Source organism: Bos indicus x Bos taurus, chromosome 16, assembly GCF_003369695.1.
Source record: "Bos indicus x Bos taurus breed Angus x Brahman F1 hybrid chromosome 16, Bos_hybrid_MaternalHap_v2.0, whole genome shotgun sequence".
NCBI lineage: Eukaryota > Metazoa > Chordata > Mammalia > Artiodactyla > Bovidae > Bos > Bos indicus x Bos taurus.
The window spans coordinates 12224421-12245553 of record NC_040091.1 but is presented as its reverse complement, the minus strand read 5'-3'; the positions used below and the strand labels follow the sequence as shown (position 1 = coordinate 12245553).

The window sequence follows — 21133 nt, the reverse complement described above, 5'->3', positions numbered from 1 at the left end:
CTTGGCTCCTGGGAGGTGACCTCCAAGCTCCTGAAGAGCCATGCCTGGTAAAAGCGTCTGTGTTCACCTGGGGGCTGGGCACCACACAGACAGTCTCACAATGTGACCGGGGTGGGTTCTGGATCAACAGCTCAGCCTTCATGTGGCTGGAGACTGAGGGCCAGTAAACACTGGATCCCAGGAATCAGTTGAGATGGTCTGAACACTGTGCACTTTGTCACAATCACTGCCAGTGAAGTTGGTGCTGTCTGTGACTCCCCTGGGAGAAGACAACCAGAAGCAGTGTACAGAGAACGCTCCTGGCCTCTGACCCACGTGTCTCTTCACATGGCTGAGTTTAATGTGTCCTCTCACTGTAATAAAGTCATCATGTGACTGAAACATAGTTTAATACACAGCTTATGGTGAGGTCTATGACTCTAACAAACTACAGAACCTGAGGATGGGTTTGGGGACTCCCCAAACTTGCAAGAGTCAGAAGGGAAGGTGGACTGAAGACCCAAAACCCTGCAGTTAGTGTCCAAAGTGAGTGTACTCTTAATAGATTATTTTCAAACTTCACAAGATGGCTCACTCCATGCAGCATTTATTTCCACTATAGTTTTTCATTTCACTGCTTAAATAATCTCCTCCACTAAACTCTAAACACCTTCGAGGGCAGGGATCCTGACTATTGCTTGTCTCCCAAGCACCTGTCACAGTGTCTGGCACACTGCAGACACACAACCGATCTTTCCTGAAAGACTGAACAGGCGGAGTCACACACACACCCAATACCATCACAGCATGACCTTAACAATACATCAAACAGACCTCAGCTTCTCATCGGTGAAACAGTAGCAAGACAACAATGTTTCGCAGAGAAGCATTACCAAAAAGGTCATTCCTGGATCCTTAAACACAAATTATCATTACCAGAAGACAATTTCTTTTCTTAATATTTTGCTAATCAATGACCCCCACACCTGCATACTTCCAATTACACCATATGATTAGCGTAAAACAGGCAGTTACATTCTCTAAATTGATGTGATTCCATACGGAAATAACTATATATTTAATCTATGTGACCTTATCACAAATAGACACAATTTTAATTAAATTTTTTAAATGTCTGAAAATATTCCTCAGAGTCCAGATTAGAAATCATTACTATAAGCTCGTGAAGCCTAGACCCAAGGATTATATATTAGGTAATATATACTATGAAAGTTCCAACACAGGCTCACAGGATACATACCCTAAAGGAACTGATATTAAAGTTGAGTTACTGACCAGGAACTGTTGGCACAGTACAGAATAAAATATATGACATAATTAGGAAATCACTAATCTGGAATATTAGTAAACATGGCAGTAATAATGTAATACAAATAAAACATTAAATTATAGTAAGGTAGAAATGCAATACAGAACTAGAAAAATATCACAGAACTCCAGAAAGTATAAATTCATACTCTAGTAACATTTTTTTTCTTTATAGAGGGCTTTCTTATACCTTAAAAAAAACACCCAGGCTTCTATAAGTCAGACATCATTAGTGTTTTAGTGTTAGTGAATTCCTGTGCTCTTTAATTATAATGTTCTTTCTACATTTAGTGGATACTGACCACATGCCAGGAAGTATACGTGAAAACAAAATACCTGACTCCTGGGTTTACAATTTAGTATGGAAGAAATATAATTAAATAGACACACACAGAAAAACATCTTGAAAAATATAAATTGTTCTAAGTGGTTATCTCTGGAGTAGGGATTTTAAGGGTCTTTACTTTCTACATCATACAACCGTTATGCTTACATTTTTGTATAATGGGTATAGAGTCTCATATACGTTTAAAAAATAACAAAAATGTTCTTAAAAATTAGAAAAATCACCTGAAGGGTGAAACTATCTGTTCCCTACTTCTTCTGTACTATCTAGAATATAACACATTATGATTATAATTATATTATTATAATTATTGTAGTACAATGGTACTTATATAAATACAAAATATTACAACTCATAAATGGATTATTTGCATTACATGAGAAGAATCTCAAAATGTTTATCCTTAAGAAGTGAGTTAAAAAATTACAGGATACTTATACTAAGGACGACAGAGGATGAGATGGCTGGATGTATCACCGACTCAATGGACATGAGTTTGCGTAAACTCCGGGAGTTGGTGATGGACAGGGAAGCCTAGCATGCTGCAGTCCATGGGGTCGCAAAGAGTCGGACACGACTGAGCGACTGAACTGACTGATCTATGCTTTTAAAAGAAGTGGTGGTGTGATATGGGATGGACTTCAACGTAGCAATGCCTCGGTTTGTACCCAGCTCTGCCACTGACTAGCCACATAACTTGGGCAAGTTTCTTAATCTCTCTGGGACTCAGTTTCCACATGTGTGAAATAACGAGGAAGCTATAAAACCACACAGGGTTGTTGTGAGGATCAGTTACTACAAGTAAATTAGTAATAAAAAATAAGATATATATAAGTACCTAATAAACCTTCAATATGTTATCTAATACTGTTATGTGCACTGAAATGGAACAAAATCAAATTTTAAGTAAAAAAGAAGCAAAATATTTTGCACAACAGTCCAACTTCAGTTAAAAAAAATGACAATAAGAATGTGTCAACAGATGGATAGAAAATGTGGGAGGTAGTACAGAATGTGAAACCACAAACCTGGGCTTTAGACCTGGGTTTAAATTCTGGATCCACCATGTACTAGTTGTGGGACCTCAGCCAAGTAAATTTTTCTAGGCCTCAATTTCTTCATCTGTGAAATGAGGATAACAACCTCACAGGGCTGCTGCAAGGATTAAATAAATAATATAGTCTAAAGCACAATATCTGGCACACAACAGGAATGGTAAATATTGGCTTCCATTGGTACTGTTATCATGACAGTAATAACAAATCAAAGAGACATGCCTGTCTTACCCACCATTATACCCCTAGCATCTAAAATAAAGTCCAGCACAAAGGAAGTGCTCAGCAACTATTTGATGATTAAATGAATGAGTCAAACTGTTGGGAGGGGTTAATAGACACAGGTGTATATTCACTCATCATGATGTTTCTATAACTTAAGTACTTTAACTATACGATAAAATGTTTTTCTAATCCTTGGTAAAGCAAGAAAATTCTAATTTCTCTAAAAACACTCCGTTCTTAAAAGTTGGTAGGAAAACAAAGAAGTAAGAAAAGAAAAGGAAAAAGAGAAACAAGTTACTAACTGGAACAGGAAACGTTTGGTTAAAAGGGCAGTAATGAGAATTAGCAGTTTTATTGTTTCCACCTTTCTAAAGATTTAACAGTTTATCTTAATCTTTTGAGTCTTAGAAAGAAGTGCTATTTTCAAGCAAATGTAATCATCTTTAGCTTAGATTTTATATATTAATCAAGCCTCTTTCAGCATTCTCTTTTTCAGCTTTTCCAAACAATGGATTCTAAAATATGTAGGCATCTAATAATGTTGCTTAAATGTTTATTGTATACATTAGAACTGCAGTTCTCAAAACGGGATACATGGACCCCTGGGAACTCCTAAGACCATTTGCAAGGGATTTGTGAGCTCAAAATTGTCTCCATTATAATTCTAGGACAGTCTTTGGTTTTCCCCTGCTTTCATATTTGCACTGCAGCACAAAAGCAATCGTGGGTAACACTGCAGCTATTTTATTCACATACTTAGGCAGTGGCACTAAATTCTTTCACTGACACATAGGTATAATTCTAAAAACTAGCTAAACAAAAACCAGTTTTTACTGAAGAACGTCTTTGATGAAGCAATAAAAATTATTTTTATTTCATTTTGACCTCAGAGTACAATTCTTTAATATTTGCTGAGTGAAACAGGAAATACAAATAAAGCACTTCTACTGTAAACCAAAATACGCCGGTCAATTCCAGAAAGGCACCCTTGCTACTGTTGGAACTGTCAGCTAACTTTTCTCCAGGAACGTCGTTTTTACCTGAAAGGACATATGGCAGATAAATACAGTTGTTCAGACTGTATCTGGCAGATACTTTCTTGAAATGTGTGAATTGAGTCTGTCACTTCAAGGAAAACACCTGATAATATTTGGTATCCTTGATAAAATGTGAACTTCAAAGTGAAAATTAGAATTTTCTAAGACTTAGATCTACCACTGTGAGTTTAAAAGTTTCATGATACTTAACAATTTTTCTGACTATACAGATGATGATATTAATAAATGTGACTTGTTATAATGTGTATAATCATATATACTAACATTTACAAAATCAAAATCAGTTGGTAAATTTTCAAAATGACCAACGCACAATGTTATCAGATGCTGCATGAGTAAAAGATCCTTTTGAAGAGCAAGATAAACCTGAGGATTTTAATAAAACGAAGTACAAAGTTTACTAATATGAGTTCAGATTTCACATTGTAACCAATCTTTAGAAGAGAAACATTTTTGGAGTTTTGATATGATATCAAAGAACATCCATAATTTCCTAGAAAAGAAATGAACATACTCCTCCCTGCTCAACTATATACATGTGTGAGACTAAATTTTCTTCATATATTTCAACTGAAAACAAGACAAAACAAAAATATTGCAATAGACTGAATAAAGCTGATAGGAGAAGCCAGTTGTGTGCTATTAACCCAGACATTAAAAAGGTTTACAAAAATGTAAAGCAATGCAGTCTTTTCACTACTCTTTTGCTTTGGTAAATATACATATGTTTTATTTTAAAAATGTTATCATTTACAGAATTTACTCTTTTAAATCAATTAATAAATACTTTAAATGTCTCAGTTTAATATCTAAATGATAAATATTAATAAATAAAATTCAAATAAAGAAGATCTTTGGGGATCTCAATAATTTTAAGAATGTTAAGGAATCCTAAGACCAAGAAACTTGAGAACTGCTACACTAGAGACACACAGGTGGAAAACAATCCTGTTTATAAAAAGCATCGCTCTTGAGACTTCAGAGTGTCCAAGGACCATACCTGCTTGGCAAAAAAGATTGTGTCCAGTCTGGAGTCCTGAACCACAGAGCCTGCTGGTTCTTCTCCTGGTTGCCACTTGAAAAGAAAAATCAACCCATGAACTGGCCTACAAAATAAAATAAAAATTAGTGACACCAAACCCTGCTTCCTATATGTGCTGTGTTTAGTCACTCAGTCATGTCCAACTCTTTGTGACCCCATAGACTGTAGCCTGCCAGGTTCCTCTGTCCATGGGGATTCTCCAGGCAAGAATCCTGGAGTGGGTTGCCATGCCCTCCTCCAGGGGATCTTCCCAACCCAGGGATCAAAGCCAGGTCTCCCGCATTGCAGGAAGATTCTTTACTTCCTATAAAACGTTGTCAATATATTAAGTTTTAGACATTTACTTAAGAAATATAGTGCAAATGAAGTAAACTGAGAAAATTTTTTACGATTTCTATTGCTACTCACAGGAGATGGCAATGGCATCCCACTCCAGTACTCTTGCCTGGAAAATCCCACGGACGGAGGAGCCTGGTAGGCTGTAGTCCATGCGGTCACTAAGAATTGGACATGACTGAACGACTTCACTTTCACTTTTCACTTTCCTGCATTGGAGAAGGAAAAGGCAACCCACTCCAGTGTTCTTGCCTGGAGAATCCCAGGGAGGGGGGAGCCTGGTGGGCTGCCATCTATGGGGTCGCACAGAGTCGGACATGACTGAAGTGACCTTAGCAGCAGCAGCGCTGCTACTCATAGTTATTAGAATGTTGCCCAAGATAAGGCTACTACTGCAGGGGGATCCAGTGGATCTTCCCAACCCAGGGATGGAACCCAGGTCTCCTACATTGCAGGAGGATTCTTTACCAGCTGAGCCACAAGGGAAGCCTAAGAATACTGGAGTGGGTAGCCTATCCCTTCTCCAGGGGATCTTCCTGACCCAGGAATCAAACCAGGGTCTCCTGCATTACAGGATTCTTTACCAACTGAGCTATGAGGGAAGCCCTTTACACAGTTGAAAAAATAAAGGAGACAATGTGCTTAAGTTTGCTTAAGTACAGACATATTTTTAACAATTTAAAATATACTTACTTTAATTTTTCAAAATTCTCGGGCTCTAAACTCCATATTTCTTCTACTTGGGCACCTCGGCAACCTGAAATAAGAAATTATTTCTTCAGAAGACAAAACAATGCATTTTTCCCTTCACCATTAAATAAAATACCAACGGAAAAAAATGTACATTTAGGTGCAATACGACATGACAAATGAAAATGGTAAAACTGATCAAGTTCAGTCAAGTCCCAGCCCTTTCTTTACTATTTTCTAATTATTACAAAGGGAGTATATTACTTTGACAACTTTAAAAACTTTCCCCATTTATTTTCACTGAAGCACCACCCCTGACTGTCCCTTCTCAGTCTCTCTCTATCTCTGGCTCCTCTTCATCCACCCTCTTCACTCAGCTGCTGCTGCTGCTAAGTCGCTTCAGTCGTGTCCGACTCTGTGCAACCCCATAGACGGCAGCCCACCAGGCTTCCCTGTCCCTGGGATTCTCCAGGCAAGAACACTGGAGTGGGTTGCCATTTCCTTCTCCAAAGCATGAAAGTGAAAAGTGAAAGTGAAGTCGCTCAGTCATGTCCAACTCTAGCGACCCCATGGACTGCAGCCCACCAGGCTCCTCCGTCCATGGGATTTTCTAGGCAAAAGTACTGGAGTGGGGTGCCATTGCCAGTGCTAAGTTTCCACAATTCTGCCCGCGGCCCTCTTTCTTCCTTACTGTCCACTCGATCCATAAAGTGGTAATATGTAACTACCACTTAACAGTGACTTTCAGATCACGTATTCAGTTCTGATCCCTTTCCAAAATTCCAATACATTTTAAAATACAAATTACTATACAAATTAAAATTTTATACTATACAAATTAAAGTTTTAATTTAATGTCAACTACATCAGAGTCCCCCAGTGGTTCTCAACCAAGATAATCCCCTCTCCCTCACAGAACACTGCAAACGTCTGAAGACATTGTTACTGCCACTATTGCCACTTGGGGGGGCCGGGCAGCATCTAGGAGGTAGAAGCCAGAGATACTGAACATCCTACAATGCAGGGGATAGCACCCAAAAACAAATAATTACCTGGCCCAAAGTGTCAAAACAAAATGAATTATCAAACCCAAAGTGTCTAATCCAGACAAGGCAAGAGGACAAGGTGGAGACTCCAGCTCTAGCAGTTCATATCGTGGTAATGGTTAAAACGTGGCCTCCAAACTGCCAGGGTCTGAACCCTGCCTCCACTACCATTGACTTCTCGCTCCCCATACTCACAGAGCTGTTGTGAGGAATAAAGGAGATTATTTATTATCTCATAAGATAATTTATTATGAATGACATACATTCAATGCAGTGCCTTCACACACTTTATGGAGAAGGAAATGGCAACCTGCTCCAGTATTCTTGCCTGGAGAATTCCAGGGACAGAGGAGCCTGGTGGGCTTACAGTCCATGGGGTCACAGTCAGACACGACTGAGTAACTAACACTTTCACACACTTTTAGGGTTCACTAAATGTCAGGTAGTAGTATTATCACAAGAGAAAAAAAACAAAAACAAAAAAACAGTCATATTTACCAGTAACTTCAATGGGTATAGTGCTTTAAATGGATTTCCCCTAACTCCTACAAAGCAAGTATTACGTGAAAGAGGCTTAGGGATAGTAGGTGTCTCGCCTAAAATCACTATAACTAACATATGCCAAAAAATTAATTAAAACATGTCTGGTTCCAAAGTCTGGGCATTTTTCTAATACTCCAGATTATTTTCCAGTCAGAGCTGGAGCAGCCTTTAGACCAACTGCAAAAATGAGTGATTTAAAAAAAAAAAATTGAACCAATGACCAACCAACTCTGTGACTTTGGGCATTTATACCATTTACTACCACAATTTGCTCTGTTCAGCAAATATCTATTAGCACCCACTCAGGTATTAAAGTTACAGGTACGAGGAGAGTTACTATGTTATTTGTGTGTGTGCTTAGTCACTCTGTTGTGTCCGACTCTTTGTGACCCCATGGACTGTAGTCCACTAGGCTCCTCTTCCACAGGGATTCTCCAGGCAAGATTATTGGAGTGGGTAGCCTATCCCTTCTCCAGGGGACCTTCCTGACCCCAGAATCAAACCAGGGTCTCCTGCATTGCAGGTGGACTCTTTACCAGCTGAGCTACCAGGGAAGCCCTATGTTATTTGTAATAGAGGAGAACTAGAAACAACCCACATGTGTATAACAGGTTGCTAAATGTCCACATAATTAAGCTGGGGGAATAAAAACCTTACGAAACTGAACCTATAATTATACGAGTATCAAGAAAGGGCACAAAAGGGCACTGATGCAACTGTTAACACTGGTTATGCTATTGGAAATCTACCGTAAAAAGACCAAACATTAAAACATTGCACATATCACATAAAAACCCACAACGACAAAAGTCACTGAATTAAGAGTCCCAAAATCTTTTGCAAAGGTATAATTTCAAGTAGTGGCACTGTTTAAATAACCTTATATTAGACACATATACATCTTTGTAAAAGGAAAACACAGTACTCAACTTGATGTATAAGGAGATAGATGTTTCTAATCTATCTAATATTGCCAACGTCCGCTGGATCATGGAAAAAGCAAGAGAGTTCCAGAAAAACATCTATTTCTGCTTTATTGACTATGCCAAAGCCTTTGACTGTGTGGATCACAATAAACTGTGGAAAATTCTGAAAGAGATGGGAATACCAGACCACCTGACCTGCCTCTTGAGAAACCTATATGCACGTCAGGAAGCAACAGTTAGAACTGGACATGGAACAACAGACTGGTTCCAAATAGGAAAAGGAGTACGTCGAGGCTGTATACTGTCACCCTGCTTATTTAACTTATATGCAGAGTACATCATGAGAAACGCTGGGCTGGAAGAAGTACAAGCTGGAATCAAGATTGCTTTGAGAAATATCAATAACCTCAGCTTTGCAGATGACACCACCCTTATGGCAGAAAGTGAAGAGGAACTAAAAAGCCTCTTGATGAAAGTGAAAGATGAGAGTCAAAAAGTTGGCTTAAAGCTCAACATTCAGAAAACTGAGATCATGGCATCTGGTCCCATCACTTCATGGGAAATAGATGGGGAAACACTGGAAACAGTGTCAAACTTTATTTTTGGGGGCTCCAAAATCACTGCAGATGGTGATTGCAGCCATGAAATTAAAAGACGCTTACTCCTTGGAAGGAAAGTTATGACCAACCTAGATAGCATATCTAGACCAACAAAGGTCCATCTAGTCAAGGCTATGGTTTTTCCAGTAGTCATGTATGGTTGTGAGAGTGGGACTGTGAAGAAAGCTGAGCACTGAAGAATTGATGCTTTTGAACTGTGGTGTTGGAGAAGACTCTTGAGAGTCCCTTGGACTGCAAGGAGATCATTCTAAAGGAGATCAGCCCTGGGTGTTCTTTGGAAGGAATAATGCTAAAGCTGAAACTCCAATACTTTGGCCACCTCATGTGAAGAGTTGACTCATTGGAAAAGACTCTGATGCTGGGAGGGACTGGGGGCAGGAGGAGAAGGGGACAACAGAGGATGAGATGGCTGGATGGCATCACTGACTCGATGGATGTGAGTTTGCGTGAACTCTGGGAGCTGGTGATGGACAGAGAGGCCTGGCGTGCTAAAATTCATGGGGTTGCAAAGAGTCGGACACGACTGAGCGACTGAACTGAACTGAACTGAATAATCCCCTTGTGAAAAAGTATAAGTGTTAGTTGCTCAGTCGTGTCCAACTCTTTGCATCCCCATAGACTGTAGCCCAAAGGCTCCTCTGTCCATTAAATTCTCCTGGCAAGAGTACTGCAGTGGGTTTCCATTCCCTTCTCCAGGGGATCTTCCCAAGTCAGAGATCAAACCCGGGTCTCCTGCACTGCAGGTAGATTCTTTACCATCTGAGCCACCAGGGAAGGCCAATAATCCCTTTATGTACATTCAATTGCAAGTAATGCAGGTTATAATGGAAATAAAAATAAGCAGTGATTCAAGAGGCCTGGGTTGTAATCCTAGCAATGCCTTTAAGTTCTTTGCCTTTAGCAAGAAAATGTCTTTAAGCCTCACTTTCCTCAAGTTTAAAACGAGAATACTACCTGCTTCATCTAATCCACAAAATTCTCTAGTGAGGTATACATTCTCAAATACCAAGCACAAAGTATCACCATGCTGACTTCTCTAATATTTATTAAGTAAAATGTTGAGTGGGAGTTGAGCTTTAAAAAGTTAATGAATTGCTGGTATTTAACAAATACATTCAGCACTCTGTATCCATAGGTTCTGTATGCGTGATTCAACCAAACACAGGTTGAAAATATATGCCAAGCATGGTATTAGGCCCTAACAAGGACAGAAAATAATAAACTACTTTACCAATGTTTAAAAGCTTCCCAATGGCTCAGCAGTAAAGAATCCACCTGCAAGTGCAGGAGATGCAAGAGACATGGGTTCGATCCCCAGGTCGGGAAGATCCCCTGGAGAAGGAAATGGCAAACCACTCCACTATTCTTGCCTGAACAATCCCACGGACAGAGAAGCCTGGTGGGCTACAGTCCATGGGGTGGCAAAGAGTGGGACACAATGAGCACACACAGACACATACAAGAACTTCGACCTCGTAGGAAACAAATATATATGACTCAGAGACTATGCAGTCTGCAGACTTTGCATATGAAAGGTACAGGGGCTGCGCTCTGCAAGTTAAGAGGTAGCAGACTACCACTGCAGGTCAGAAAAAACTAAAAAACAGCTATCCTGGGCCTTAAATAGGATAACCAAATAATCTGCCATTCAAACCAGAACACAGCTTTTACCGAATTGATTTTACTTAATAAAACATTAAATTTTAATTAAATTAATTCATTAAACTGTTTAAAAATATTTATATATTGACAAACACATTTGTACTATAGTGCTGGTGGCTCCATAAAATAGCTCTATTGAGAAACTAATTCTAAAAATAATTTTCTTAACAACATACCTGGAGTCTTTCTCCCCAAGAAAAATACTCGGGCAGGCACTCCCAAAATGTTGTGGGTGGTCAGTTGTGTCTCTTCGTGACCCCATGAACTGTAGCCTGCCAGGCTTCTCTGTCCAAGGGATTTCCCAGGTAAGAATACTGGAGTGGGTTGCCATTTCCTACTTTGAGGCATCTTCTCTACCCAGGGATTGAACCAGAATCTCTTGTGTCACCTGAATTAGCAGGTGGATTCTTTAACACTAAGCCACTATCAGTGACTTAAATTTAATTGACTGCTAGGGATGGTATCTTTCAACAAACAGCTTGGACACATTGATTGCCAGCCCCATGACCGTATAAACAGCTCCACCAGAAGCAGCAGGCATGGTGCCAGCTTCTGCACCTCCCACAAAAAACAGCCCCAGATATCTTTCCCAACCATATTTTCAGTTATTACACGGCACAGACAAATGCCATTCAACTGGTGATGTGACAAAATAGGAAAAACTACATGGTCAACTCTTAGGCAATCTCTCCAAAAACGACTAAACTCAGTTATTAAAAATGAACAAGGAGCCCTTAGTTGGAGGCACTATTAACGTATATCCCTCTGGTAGCTCAGTTGGTAAAGAATCTACCTGCAATGCAGGAGGCCCTCGTTCGATTCCTGGGTGGGGAAGATCTGCTGGAGAAGGGATAGGCTACTACTCCAGTATTTTTGGGCTTCCCTTGTGGCTCAGCTGGTAAAGAATCTGCCTGCAATTCAGGAGATCTGGGCTCAATCCCTGGGTTGGGAAGATCCCCTGGAGAAGGGAAAGGCTACCCACTCCAGTACTGTGTCCTAGAGAATTCCAGACTGTACAGTCCATGGTGTCGCAAAGAGTTGGACACAACTGAGCAACTTTCACTTTCACTCATAAGAAGGTGCCTTTTTGGAGGTCCCAAAGACTGGAGTCGACACTCACTTCCAAGTGTATCACATGCACACTCAACTGTTCTTTTATTTCTTGTGTAAATGCCAGGCATTAACTCACCTCTCTCCCCACAATAACAGACGTGCACCTTATGAGTGTTTGAAATAGACCTCCATGTAAAGGAAACACCACACTGGCCCTGAATCCCTCAGAAATGCCTCAACTCACGGGCCAGAGTTGTAGATGATGGAATTGTTTTAGACTTGTTCCCTGCAGACCCAGGTAGGGTCTGTGTGATCACTAATACATACTGTTATGCCTGATTTAATGCCTTAAGCCAAGAGGAAAGGCCAATACAAAAACTTGAGGAAGTCACCTGGCTTCCTAACATAAACACCCCAAGGGATAAACAGATTTGATACCAGTCCTGCAGGTCCAGTCAGATTAATCAAAGTAGCTGACAGAATGGAATATTTGGTACAGTAATAAAGAATCGATTTTATTGGGAGACAATTCTCAATCAGTTTCTCCTGTTACTGCTTGTCTTCTGAGAGAAATTGTGAGGTTCGTTTAGAACTGTCTTTTCAAGAATGTCAAAATAGTAAACAGACTTGAAGATCAGGGATAGTATCTCCCTGTGTGGGACAGAGAGAAGACTGATCTGCTGTCTATAATATCATCTCCCTAGAGTCAAAGGTTGAGCAAGTTTGCAAGCAGACTCTAAAGCTGAGGCTCTCAAAGGTAAGAGGTTCCTCAGCTCTGACAGAAATTCGTGCCTGTGGCGTTACCTTCACTCCTATGGACTCAGAGGATAAGGACACCAATGCAAACATGAATCTCCTGCTGACTACCGTGCCGTGAGTGATACTATTATTTACCTCTAAAGTTGAAGCTGTCTACCAGCATCTATAAAATAGTGGCAGGCTCATTTGTTGGCTGGCAAGTAGGCTAAAACCTAACACTCTGTAATTCTTAACAGATGCTGGATTTTTGTCCAATGTCTTTTGCAATTATTGAGATAATCTAATCATATGGTTTTTCTTATTTAATATGGTGAATTACATTGAATCCCAAATGTTAAACCAACCCTGAATTCCTGGGATAAACCCCTCTCATTCATGACATACTATTTAATATATTATTGGATTTGATTTGCTAACATTTTGGTTAGAATGTTTGTTTCTATGTTGACAATAGATATGGGTCTGCAATTTCCTTTTCTTACAATGTCTTTGTCTGGTTTGGGTGTTAAAATTAATGCTGACCCTCATAAAATGAGATGAGGAGTACTTCTTCTCCAATGTCTTTGGAGAAGCCTGTGTAGAAATGGTATTACTTATTCCTTAAATATTTGCAAGAATTTACTAGTGATGACATTTTGGCTAGAGTTTTCCTTGTGGGAAAATTTTAAATTACAATTTCAATTTTTTTAAAACACATAAGGCTATACTGTTTATCAACTACTTCTTGAGTTTGGTAATTTGTGTCTAAAGAAATTTGTACACGTCAGCTAAATTGTCAAATTTATTTGCATAAATATTTATTAGAAAATTCACTTATCCTTCTAATATCTATAGAATCTGTAATGATGTCATTTCTCTTATTCCTGGATATTTGTCATTTTTCTCCTCTCCTTTCTTCTGATCAGTCTGACTAGAGGTTTATCCATTTTACTGATCTTTGAGACAACAGCTTTTGGTTTCAATGACTTTCTCCACTATTCTTCTCTTTTCTATTTTACTAACTTCAACCCTGATCTCTATTATTTCCTTTTATCTGCCCTTCCTTTTCTAGTTTATTGAAGGGAAAGCTGCGGTCACTGATTTGCTATACTAAATCCAGTCCCTGATACTCTATCTTGGCTAGAAGCAGAAATTTACAGCTTCTATTTTTAATTGGTAGACTATCATAGTTTGTTTTACTCAATTTATTAATCATGTATGCACTGTATCAATTAAAAATATAGTTCTGCTCCATCAGTTTCTTAACACAGAACTTTGTTTACCCTGATGTTATATTCCACCAGAATTTTTAATTATATAATCACTGAACTCACAAATAATTTCCCCTTCAGTGAAGAAACTTAAAACTACAGTAGCACCTATAAAACAATAAGATGTTTCACTTTTGAAAGAATAAACTTCCAAAAGCATTTTTAAATCTGTGACGTGAATGAGGAAAAAAAAAAAAAGACAGAAATAAACTTTTGTCTCTTTGAAGCAGCTGATAATGATGTACAACTTCCATCATTTAACTTTTGGCAAAGGTCTCCTGCTAATTGAGCCAATCATATCGATTCACTTTTCACAAGTGCAGGTACAGGAGGTGCGGTTCCGTATCAGTCTCTTATACATGACTTTTAAATCACTTTCAATTCCAAGCTTTCTGCACATATGAAAGTGAAGCAACAGCTGTTAATAGAATGAACTAACTTTAAAATAAGCAAATTTGCCTGGTACAACATTTTTTAAGGTTAACTTTAACATGTCATAATAGTTAAGGTTTTGAAGGTAAAACTTCATGGTTAAACGTGTGCACATTTCAAATTCAGTGTATGTCCAAAGTTGAACCTATTTCCTGGTCCATTACGCCTACTCTTCTCTTTTACTTCACCAGTCTCCTAAGCTAGATTGAGGGCAGGAGGAGAAGGGGACAACAGAGGATAAGATGGCTGGATGGCATCACCGACTCAATGGACATAGGTTTGGGTAAACTCCAGGAGTTGGTGATGGACAGGGAGGCCTGGCGTGCTGTGGTTCATCGGGTCGCAAAGAGTCGGACACGACTGAGAGACTGAACTGAACTGAAGCTAGAGACTAAAGTCATTATCACCTTTCCCCCTTTATCCCACCAGTTAACTGTCCTGTGGACTTAAAGCCAAAATTATTGACTACCTCCTCTCCAAATCACTACTTCATATTGAGCTAATCTTCTCAGATTCTGACCATCTTAAGAGTTATCTAGTCTCTCACTTCATTCCATTCCAGTGTACTGCACACTACATGAAGTAAATGTTTTTCAATTATAAAAATGTCATTTCAGCATTGAAATATCTGACAGTTAAGTCGCTGGGGATCACAGGCCAATCCACACAACACAGCACGGCACACAATTGGGCCTCAGTTTATCTTTTCAGTTTGGGATTCAAATACTCCTCTAATCTGTTACACTGTTTTAGTCACTTCCCCAGCCCCTTCCCTGGGCTTCTCAGGTGGCGCTACTGGTAAAGAACTAAGCTAATGGACAGGACTGAGCAGCTGTTCCCTAAGTCATATACTTTAATATCACTACTGTTTATGCCTTTCCTTCTGCCTGTGTTCTTCCAGGACTTGTGTGTAAATACTCTAAGGCAGCAGTTAACATGCCATATTATATATTGCTTGTCAGTTCTTCAGAACAGCAGCCCTGCTTTATTCACACTAAAAATACTGAAACCCTACCTATGTGTCTGAGATATACAGTACGTAAACAAAATATGAGTGATAAATGGTATTTCAAATAGCTATGTACAACAGTGGGCTTCCTGGTGGCTCAGTGGGAAAAGAACCTGCCTGCAATGCAGTAGACAGAAGAGATACAGGTTCAATTCCTGGATCGGGAAGATCCCCTGGAGAAGGGCATGGCAACCCACTCCAGTATCCCAGCCTGGAGAATCCCATGGACAGAGGAGCCTGGCAGGCTACAGTCCATGTGGTCACAAAGAGTCAGACACAACTGAAGCGACTGAGCGTGGACGCACGACAAACAGTATACATATCAATGTTGAATTTCTACCTTCAGTACAGGTTTTAATAACATAGTAGCTAAAATGAATAATACCTGAAAAAATGTAACAGATAAAAATAAACTTACTGCCAAAGTAGAGAACAGGGGACAAGAAGGGCAGAGAGGCCACCAAGTCGAATACGTTGGTTACTTGGGACCACAGACAAGGAATAGAGTCAGAAAGCAATTAAGAGACAAGCATGTGGTCTCTAGAACACTCGCTGGAGAATGCACACTTTCCCGGAAGCCACAAGCGAGCAGAACGAGCAAGGTGGCCCGCGCGTCCCGTGTAGCCAGCCCGCGCGGACGGCCGCAGGGCTGATCACACACACTCAACGAGCTCTGCTTCGAATGACTCGGATGTCAGGTTCCCAGGCAGCCTGGGGCCCTGGACACCCAACCCTCGACAAGGCACACCTGACTTTTTTTGCAGGACCGATGTCTTCACACGCACACCTGGACACACCTGCCTGGGATGGGGGCGCCGGGGGTGGAAACAGGAGACTTCCAAGTCGTAAAGTGGCGGCCGGGGCGGAGGGTTCGGGCCAGCGAACCCAGTCCTGGAGCGTCGAATCCCGGGGACACGTTCTTGTCCCTGAGAGGTGGCTCTCAGATCGCCACGGAAACGCGACTTGCCGGGACTGAAGCCCTGCCTTTCCCCCGCCTCTCCCCGACTTCAGGATTCGGGAGTCGCCTCCTTTCAGACGCCAGGCGGCCGGAGCCGCAGAGAAGCGCTCGTGACCAGCTCCGGCCTCCTCCCGTAACCCGCCACCGGCCCAGGACGGCCCCCTTGGCTCTCACCAAATCCTTTAATGAGCTCGGTGAAGACCCCGGGGTCGCTCTCCATGAGGCACCACTCCCCGGCATTGCCCGTCATGGCCCCGGCCGCGCGCCGCCCCGCTCCACCTCCGGCTCCGGGCGCCCCCGGCCCTCGCTCCTGCCACCGCCGGGCACTGAGCTCGGCAAACCCGCCGCGGGCTCGTCCACCACACGTCACCCCGCCTACTTCCCGACAGCCTCCGCGGCGCCGTCACCTGGAGCGCGACAGAGCGCGGGCGGACGCTCTAGCCACCCGAGAGAGGGCGAGACTCTCCCTGGGTCGCGCTGGACCAGGAGCGGATTCGGAAGGGGTAGGGGGCGGGCGGTCTGGGCAAAATCCGAGACAGGGCGGGGCCTGGGGCCCCTGAGGAGAGAACATCCGGGCCCCTCGCCGGTCTGGGGCAGGGGCGGGGCGGGACGCGGCCGGGGGGCGGGGCTCGCGCCCGGGAGCCGAACCCCGAGGCCCCGGCGGCGGCCCCAGAGCAGTCGTCGCGCGTCAGGCCGCTGTGCGTCGTCGTCTTACGGTGGCGGCGCGTTGCCGCGCAGCACTTCTCCCGGTGGCGCGGCGGCTTTGGAGGCTTGGCCGCCGGGCACAGGTGAGGGAACCACGGGCGGCCGGGTGGCTGCGGCCCTTTGTGCGGTCTGAGCGGCGCGGGGGGCGGGGTTGGGGGGACGCGCAGGGTCCGGCCGGTCCTTCGTGGCTCTCGCCCCGCATCTCCGCGGCCGGATCAGACTTCCTCCCGCCTTTCCTCGGGGCTCTGCCCGTCTCGGGGGTGGGGGGAGCGGAACCGGCTGCTCCTTGAGCCTCCTCGCTGGCCCGGACCCTTCCGGAAGACCGGGACCCCTCCCGGTGCTGCTTGCGGAGCTTCCTGCCGACCGACGTCCCGAGGACCCGCTTTCTTCCTCCTCCTCCTTCCTCCTCCCGCCGCTGCTGCGCCGAGAGGCGTTGCCCAGCCTGCAGGCTTTGAGGAGAAGGATCTTTGTGAGAAGACCCAGGACGAGTTTGTGCTGGAGGGAATGACGAGGGAGAGGAGAAGAATCCGTCCTGTCGTCCATCGGGGGGTGATAGACAAGTGCTGTGCGATGCCTCCAAGGCACAGGAGGTTGAAAAATATAGTGTCTTAAATCTGAAAACATGTATAATGGTCCTAAGACTAAAAGATGCGTTGGACCAAAAATGGCTGTCTTCACTAAATCACGAAACAGCCCTTCTTCACCAAGCCCTTGCAGAATACTGATGTTAAGATAAAGTGTTTAAGGGTGGTATTAATTATGCATCACTCCCTGAATCTCTGAGTTCCAGGAGAGGCCCTTGACTTTCAAGGGGGAAAAAAAAGCTTTACTTGGTAAAACTCTGATTCTTTGCTTCTCAGCTTGGTGGACCTGGAATAAGGGAACTTTGTCCTACAGGGTTGTGTGAAGCCACAAAATAAACGTGATATATTTTATTGAGAAACAGCGGGACAGCTTTAATATTAAGACAGACATGGTTGTATTATGGAGTAGAAGCCCAAGTTTGTGTCAGGTGTTAGATTTAAAATTTTGGGGGGGAATCTTTCTTGGGAGTTTATACCTGAAAGACTGTCCTCAAGCTGGTGGGGGGAGGGGGGCGGAGTTCTGCTGCTGCTGCTGCTAAGTGGCTTCAGTCGTGTCCGACTCTGTGCGACCCCATAGACGGCAGCCACCAGGCTCCCCCGTCCCTGGCAGTTCTGCTAAGTATACTTAAATGGGAAAGTTTGTGAGGCGAGGAGTCTAGGCTTATTTCCTTATGACACCTAGAATGAGTGTCATCAGACCCCAGGGCTGTTTGCAGTCATTTGTGTTACTTTTTAATCTGCAGGATTGCTGTGAACTTGCAATAGAACTTAGAACTTCTGTGCTAAGTAAATACAGCAAAACTAACATTTGATACTCACTCTGCTCAACGTGGTGCCTGTTGTAGAGACCAAACTGAAAATTAGCCCTTGACAGAACCTATAAGTAATCAGAAAAGGGATGGAGGTCAAATTTCCTTAGTTATATTGTTAAGATTTAATCCTAAGAGTTCACATAAAAATCCAGATTTCTGGGTCTTTGGGCAAAATGAGAGGATCTGGAATTACAAGGCCCTTACTACATGTTGACCAGTTGGCTGAAAGGGCGTGCCTTCAGGATATCATGCTGTTATGTCTCCTACTGTTCACTGCTTTTTATTACATCACACTTGACTTGATCCACTCATGTCCATTACCAGTCTGAGTGATACAGTTATCTGAACGTGTGGCCCCAGGTTTTGCAGTATTCTCTCTTTTCCAAACTATCTTGCTCTCTCTCATAGGTGTAAGTCAGTTTTGACTTCATTTAAAAAGGAGTAAGCTACAAACTTGTTTGACCTCTTGGGATGAAAGGGAGCCTTTTCAAGTAACAAATGATCAAGAGACTTTGGAAAGATACTTAGATGTGTACTTTTAAGAAAAATGTAGGAATGCTTAGAAATCATGTATTAGCATTGTTAAAAGGTACTATAGTTGTTCTTGTCTGACTCTTTGTAACCCCATGGACTGCAGCACACCAGGCTTCCCTGTCCTTCACCGTCTCTTGGAGTTTGCTCAGACTCATGTCCATTGAGTCAGTGATGTCAACCATCTCATCCTCTGTCATCCCTTTCTCCTGCCTTCAATCTTTCCCAGCATCAGGGTCTTTTCCAGTGAGTCAGCTCTTCGCATCAGGTGGCCAAAGTGTTGGAGCTTCAGCTTCAATAGTTGTTCTAGTTCCAGTGAATGAGAAGCAGAAATAAATGCTATTACATACTGTGTATTACTAGCATTCACTGATTTTGCATTTAAAATTAGGAAAAAGAGAACCACAACCAATTTCAAAATGTGGCTGTGCTTTTAGTAACATTGTGATTTGTTTGATTGCTTCCCCAAATTTTAATTTATAGAAGTTTAATAAAACTTAAGCTGTATTAAATTTCTTTGGAGGGGTGTGCTTTAAGAATACTGGGTATGTCAGTCCAGCTGAAAGAAGAATTAACTGTCTTTGTTAATCTGGATTTATAACACTTGGATGTTCAGGAGTGGATTAACTGATGACCAGGCTCTGACCTAACTCACTCCCCAACTGCCTTCTAAACCACTGACACTGGAGCTTAAGCTTTGAGAAGGGCGATGAAAGCAGTTGGGGAAGGAAGAAATTAAGGTCCTATATATGTATGTGTGGAGAAGGCAATGGCACCCCACTCCAGTACTCTTGGTGGAAAATCCCATGGACAGAAGAGCCTGGTGGGCTGCAGTCCATGGGGTCGCGAAGAGTCGGACATGACTGAGCGACTTCACTTTCACTCTTCACTTTCCTGCATTGGAGAAGGAAATGGCAACCCACTTGAGTGTTCTTGCCTGGAGAATCCCAGGGACGGGGGAGCCTGGTGGGCTGCCGTCTATGGGGTCGCACAGAGTCGGACACGACTGAAGTGACTTAGCAGCAGCAGCATATGTATGTGTGTGTATATATATATATATATATATAAATACACATATGTGTTTATATATCAGTTTAGCCTCTCAATCGTGTCCAACTCTTTTGCAGCCCCATGGACTGCAGCTCTCCAGGCTTCTCTGTCCATCACCAACTCCTGGAACTTGCTCAAACTCATGTCCATCAAGTCAGTGATGCCATCCACCCATCTCATCATACACACACACACACATATATATTTTTATATATATATATATATATATATATATACACATACACACACGCACACACACACATATGGGCTTCCCAGGTGGTTCAGTGGTAAAGAATCCGCCTGCCAATACAGGAGACATGGGCTCAATCCCTGGATGAGGAAGATCCCCTGGAGAAGGAAATGGCAATACATTCCAGTATTCTTGGCTGGGAAATCCCATGGACAGAGGAGCCTAGCATGCTACAGTCCATGGCATCACAAAAGAGTAGGTCATGACTTAGCAATTAAACAACAACACACACACACACACACATATATATGTCTGTGTGTATCTCAAATTGCTTTCTAAAGACAAATATAAAAAAAGTAGGGTTAAATATCATTTGAATGCTTATCTTTTTAAATAACTTCACAAATATATTTTGCCTAGTCAATTTAAAAAATTTTTTTAAATAACATTTCTGAGATAGACTTCACACATCCCATTCAAGGAGTTTTAGTATATTCAGAGTTGTTGCACACACACACACAGTTGTGTAATCGTTACCACTATCTAATTTCAGAACATTTTCATCATCCCCAAAAAGAAACCCCTTACACTTTAGAGAGGAATCTAGCAATCCCACGAAAGGTTAAATATAGAGATATCATATGATCCAACATTCTACATTCCACCAGCGGGGTATGAAGGTTCTAATTTCTCCAGATCCTCACAATGCTGCTTATTATTGTCCTTTTGATTGTAGCCATTCTGGTACATGTGAAATGATATCTCATTGCAGTTTTTATTTGCTGATGACCAGTGATACTCAGCATTTTTTGTGCGTGTTGGCCATTTGTATATCTTCTTTGAAGAAACACCTATATAGACTCTTAGCCTGTTTTTTAATTGGGGCGTTTATCATTTTATCATGTAGTTATGAATGCCCTCTATATTATAGACACAAATTCCT

General features: G+C 42.1%; 2 protein-coding genes across 4 annotated transcripts in view; one reads left to right on the top strand and one right to left on the bottom strand.

Annotated features, from left to right (window-relative positions):
- The window catches only part of UCHL5 (ubiquitin C-terminal hydrolase L5), a 41679-nt gene extending 24878 nt beyond the window's left edge, over positions 1 to 16801 (bottom strand). For 2 of the 3 annotated variants that reach the window (XM_027564415.1, XM_027564416.1), the window contains exons 1-3: positions 16493 to 16801; positions 6064 to 6127; positions 4993 to 5098 (exon numbers count right to left, since the gene is read on the bottom strand). In XM_027564415.1, the coding sequence (XP_027420216.1) occupies positions 4993 to 5098; positions 6064 to 6127; positions 16493 to 16568 (246 nt within the window). In that variant the 5' untranslated portion in view covers positions 16569 to 16801. Of the gene's footprint in view, positions 1 to 2682; positions 2810 to 4992; positions 5099 to 6063; positions 6128 to 16492 lie in introns of all 3 variants that reach the window. The other variant, XM_027564417.1, reaches the window with a different exon arrangement.
- Positions 16770 to 21133, top strand: part of RO60 (Ro60, Y RNA binding protein) — a 31493-nt gene continuing 27129 nt past the window's right edge. Inside the window, exon 1 of the mRNA XM_027564413.1 lies at positions 16770 to 17106. The gene's annotated coding sequence lies outside the window, so the exon portion shown is untranslated. The remainder of the gene's footprint in view (positions 17107 to 21133) is intronic.